The sequence below is a fragment of the Austrofundulus limnaeus genome, unplaced genomic scaffold (genome assembly GCF_001266775.1).
Source record: "Austrofundulus limnaeus strain Quisiro unplaced genomic scaffold, Austrofundulus_limnaeus-1.0 Scaffold2, whole genome shotgun sequence".
NCBI lineage: Eukaryota > Metazoa > Chordata > Actinopteri > Cyprinodontiformes > Rivulidae > Austrofundulus > Austrofundulus limnaeus.
In genome coordinates, this window is record NW_013952404.1 from 8174735 (window position 1) to 8179279 (window position 4545).

Consider the following 4545-nt stretch of genomic DNA (forward strand, 5'->3'; position numbering starts at 1 on the left):
GAGTTTGTTGAATCTGACGTGACATGTTCGTACGAACCCTTTGTACGAACAAAAGTAAGAGAAATTTAGGATAAGAATACGAACATGTTCTTGCATGTGCCCAATGAGTACTTACTAAGAATTTGACTAAATTCTGTCAAGTGGGTCATGAGATATTTGGTAAACAGACCTATCCAGTGGTTCACAAGGTATTTTGGTAACAGACAAATGCCCCTTTTCCACTAGTGCCACTTAGTGTAGTGTCGGAACGGTTCGGTACGGTTCCAAGCCATTTATTTCCATTAGGCCAGATCCATGGAACCAGCACTCTTTTTAGTACCTACTTTATTGTGGTTCCAACCGGCCCCAGCAGACACCAAAATGTAARGTCAGAACACTGTTCGTCACTGACTGGTTAAATTTTTGCAAATGTTTAAAATTTCAAAAGTTATTCATCAAATGTGTTTCCATCTCTCATTTTGCCCATTAATTTTTATTCAAAATACCTAAAAACCATCTCCACCAACCGCCCAAAACACACCCATTGGAACCGGACTGGAACATCAGTGGAAAACCAACCAGTCCGACCCGTACCTACACCGACCGTTCCAACACTACACTAAGTAGCACCAGTGGAAAAGGGGCATAACATGGACAGAAACATAAATAGCTGCTTCACCTTAGGGAGTGGGCGATAAAAACAAAAAAAAGATGACTGAAGRCGGTTTAAAAACAGTCAAGTCTTCACCCACAACCATTCAATTATAAGCAGAAATATAAAGGTTTGCATTTGCTTCCATGAACATTAATAGGTGTGTTTTGTGTGCGGGAGCAGCTTTTAATGGTGRAAAGAGATAACGACATTCCAGCTTCAGTCCATCACCAGTCTCCTGTGGGAAACGTCTGACTGCTGCCGGTCTCTGAGAAGTGTGTTGTGGCTTTCGCAGAAAACATCTCTATCTCTTGTTTTCAACAAATCTGCAGCAGCAAAAGGCAGGGAACAGCAGCTTGATGCTTTTATTCCCCGAGTGGCCCTACCTGGGAGTGAGCTTTATTTTCAGAGGGGAAAAAAAGAGCAGGAAAAGAGATTTAAAGCATTGCTCACATGTTCCATGAAATGCAAAGGAAAGGATTCTCTAAATGTGTTTTTAGCTGAAAAGAAGCTAGAAACACGAAATTGGAGAGAGAATCAATAGTACAGGAAGAGAAGCTTGTTCTTAACAGGAGGCCTCAAATCAACCATTTATCCCCGAAGTAGTGACATTCACTGATACTTGAATGTTTTGTTGCTTTATTTCCCTCAACTCCAAAGAAGAGGAACTGCAGAGAGATAAAAGCATCACATAGAAGCACTGGAAGGAGAAACATTATAGCTTCATGTTGAACATTTTCATCTGGGACCGCAGGACTCTATGTTTTCTGTCTTTAAATCTGAATCTAATCTGACTGCTTTAATGGAAATCCCTGGGCACTGACTGACTGACCCTTTAGAGCTCAGTGCATTTCCATGCTTGGGAGCTGAGAGGCAGCTGCTGTSGGGCAGATAAACATGATCTGAGGCAACGACTACAATAACAACCCTGTACAAGTCAACACAGACCGAAGGGAAGCAAATCTCACCGGGGTCTATTTAAAGCAACTACCTGTTTACTGTTCAAAAGACTGAGCTAACATGCTTCACGGTGACAGCAGGGAGTCTTGCAGGGAAGGGATGAAAATGGGTGGTATAGATTTATAAGATTTTTATTTTTATTTTATTATTATTTTTTAACGAGCCTTACCTGGCTTGCTGGGATAACGCCGTCTCGGTGGTGTGACCTCGCAGGAGGGGTTGCAGAGATGATCTCCTGAATTGGATTAACGACGAGGCCAGTCAGGCGGAGGGGGAGGACATCTCTCCGAGGCGAGGGGTGGTGATGCCACTGTTATTCTGTATCCCCGAAACGTCGGCGGGGGGGAAACATTTGACCCGCTTCTGTCGCCGACGTGCCTGTGGCCCCGGTCCGGTGAAGCGTCGATAAATAAGCTGACCAGCGGGAAGCAAAAAAACTGCAGCTGACTCCCCCCTTTCCTCCTCCTCTTTCTCGGCGCTTTCTCTTTGACAGTCTGTGTGTTTTTACAGCAGCGGTCCGCCCGCAAACATCCCGAGCAGTGTGCGCAGCGTCCGGCTGCCAGAAAGCGACGCAAATGCCGCAAAAAAAAAAAAAAAAAAAAAAAAAAAAAAAAAAAAAAAAAAAAAAAAAAAAAAAAAAAAAAAAAAAAAAAACAAACAAACAAACAAATAAAAAAGATTGTACAGAAACTGAGTATCTCGTTGCAGGGAAATGCGGAGGCGGTGTGTTTACCTCTCCTCCGTTCCCGCTGTCGTTCTCTGGGGGAAATCAGCTGCTTCTCTCTGGAGAGACGCCATTTGTCGAAATAAATAAATAAACAAAGGAGCCTCCAGTCTGTTGTCCTGCGCTGCCCCTCTGAGGCAGTCAGCAGCGCACGTTCAGCTTCCGCACGGCCAGAGCGCCCCCTGCTGGCCAAAAGGTGTATTATTTATTTATTTATTTATTTATTTATTTATTTATTTATTTATTTATTTATTTATTTATTTATTTATTTATTGTATTTTGGGGGGAAAACGGCTCTCCATAGAGTAATTAAACATTATGAAGTAAATAAAATACAACAAAACAGAAGCAATTTTTTTTAAAAACTGTAAAAATTAAAAATGAAACACAGCAGGGTTTGTATGCAAATACAAATAGCTTCTAAAACACACTTGCAGACTAATTGTCTAAGCATATTTTGGCCGATAGCTTTAATTCCCAGTCGGAAGCATTACAAATTAAAAGGTGCTGAAGATCACAGGTTTATCTGAACAGCAGACAAAAATAATACTCAAATAAGTTTTTTATACAACAAAATTTAAACAAAGTGTAAATAATAAAAAAACAACACTCAAGCTGTACTTCACTCTTGAATAATGTAATTAAATAACACATTTATTAATATTTTTCAGCATTTACAAGCAGCAAATACATCAGAACACATAAATATTTACATTTATACTGTGCAAGTTTTCAGTGCAAAGCTGCCGAATTTCACCACTCCAGCTTCATGTCCGCTTTGCTCCACACATATTTCCCTCCTCTCTTCAGAAACATCTTTTCATCAAAGCCGCTGAAGAGGATGGCTTCCTTCACACCCACATCCAGGATGGATCTGGACGGGTCTTTCCTTCCCTCTCGACAGTCCAGGAAACGCATCTGTTGGGGGAAAAAATAGTCTGGAAGTTAATTTTCCAAATGTTTTAACGTGAAGGAAACTAACTTGTAAAAACAAATTACTTACATACTCATCCAGAATGAGGTAGGAGTTCCTCATCTGTGGAAAACAGATGCAGATCAATCAAACAATTGAAATGCAGTTTGAAAACAAAACAAATAAACTTTTATTTTGTAGCTGAAGATGATCCTAGCTAGATAGATGCCTTTAAGTTCCCCATCAAAAAAAAAAAAAAAGACATTAAAAAAATGCTCTAAAAGTTTTTTTTTTTGTAAGAAAGTCAGAGACTTAAAACTTTGATTCTCTGATTATAAACATAGTGTGAAACACATATTTTGAAAAAAAAAAAGACCAGATTTCAGCAACATGTTGAGTGAGTTTACAAGTGAAAAGATATATTTCTGGAAACCCAATGTAAGAACTAAATGTAAGAGAAAAACACATGTTTCAAGAACAAAAAGAGTTAAAAAWTGTTTTCAACAATTTAATTAAACACGACGTGTTTTCGAGACGACAGAGACAAATATCTCCCTGTTGTTTCCAGTCTCGTACCTTTTCATTCGACTCAGGAACAAGGCAGGGGACGCCGCTGTGTCTGTCCAGAAACTCCTGAAACTGCTGCTCCTCTATGACGAACCTCTCCGCCTCCCTCAGAGCGGCCTCTCCTGCGTTCTCCCCATCAATCAGCAGACACTGGAACACCTAAAGATCAGAGTGGTCAGACGATGAGCATCGTTCCCTCCGACGCCTGAGCACACGTGTTTCCGTGTTCACCCACACCTTCCAGCGGACAGGGTTGAGCTGGTTGATGTGCTCCGTCATGTCCTCGTGGACGTTGAAGGTGTTGATGACGGAGTTGATTTTAAAGGCCACTTTGTACTGCTGGCACCAGCTGCAGATCTTGTACAGGTTCTCAATGTGGCTCTTCCTGCCTTGAGCTCTGCCAATCAGCTGATTGGTTTCTTCATCAAAACTGTCACAAGAGATGGCCAGGATGTCCAGATAGTTTCCTATAACAAAACACGAAAAGCAGAGAAACATACGTTTGTTAAAAGGACTTCCCTGAAGGAATTATCAGAAACCACTTGTCAAGGACAGCTCTGCTGGTTAATGTCCCCACCATTGTGCATTTGATCTTGTTTCATTTTTAAACTTCCTGTTTTATTTTGTACACTAACTTCCTGTCTCATTTCAGACAACTTCACTTCCTGAGATTCCCTCTAATCACCACTGCCACACCCTAATCTCATACACCTGTATCACATGTCCTCCTTTGTTCATTTAACCTCACAC

General features: G+C 40.9%; 2 protein-coding genes across 3 annotated transcripts in view; both read right to left on the reverse strand.

The window, feature by feature from the left end:
* rnf144aa (ring finger protein 144aa) overlaps window positions 1-2465 on the reverse strand; it is a 29414-nt gene extending 26949 nt beyond the window's left edge. Inside the window, exons 1-2 of the mRNA XM_014014515.1 lie at window positions 2325-2465; window positions 1761-2147 (exon numbers count right to left, since the gene is read on the reverse strand). The gene's annotated coding sequence lies outside the window, so the exon portion shown is untranslated. The remainder of the gene's footprint in view (window positions 1-1760; window positions 2148-2324) is intronic.
* Window positions 2466-2635: 170 nt separating this feature from the next.
* Window positions 2636-4545, reverse strand: part of rsad2 (radical S-adenosyl methionine domain containing 2) — a 9130-nt gene continuing 7220 nt past the window's right edge. For both annotated transcript variants that reach the window (XM_014014547.1, XM_014014539.1), the window contains 4 exons: window positions 4033-4262; window positions 3805-3954; window positions 3319-3351; window positions 2636-3233 (listed from right to left, as the gene is read on the reverse strand). In XM_014014547.1, the coding sequence (XP_013870001.1) occupies window positions 3069-3233; window positions 3319-3351; window positions 3805-3954; window positions 4033-4262 (578 nt within the window). In that variant the 3' untranslated portion in view covers window positions 2636-3068. The remainder of the gene's footprint in view (window positions 3234-3318; window positions 3352-3804; window positions 3955-4032; window positions 4263-4545) is intronic.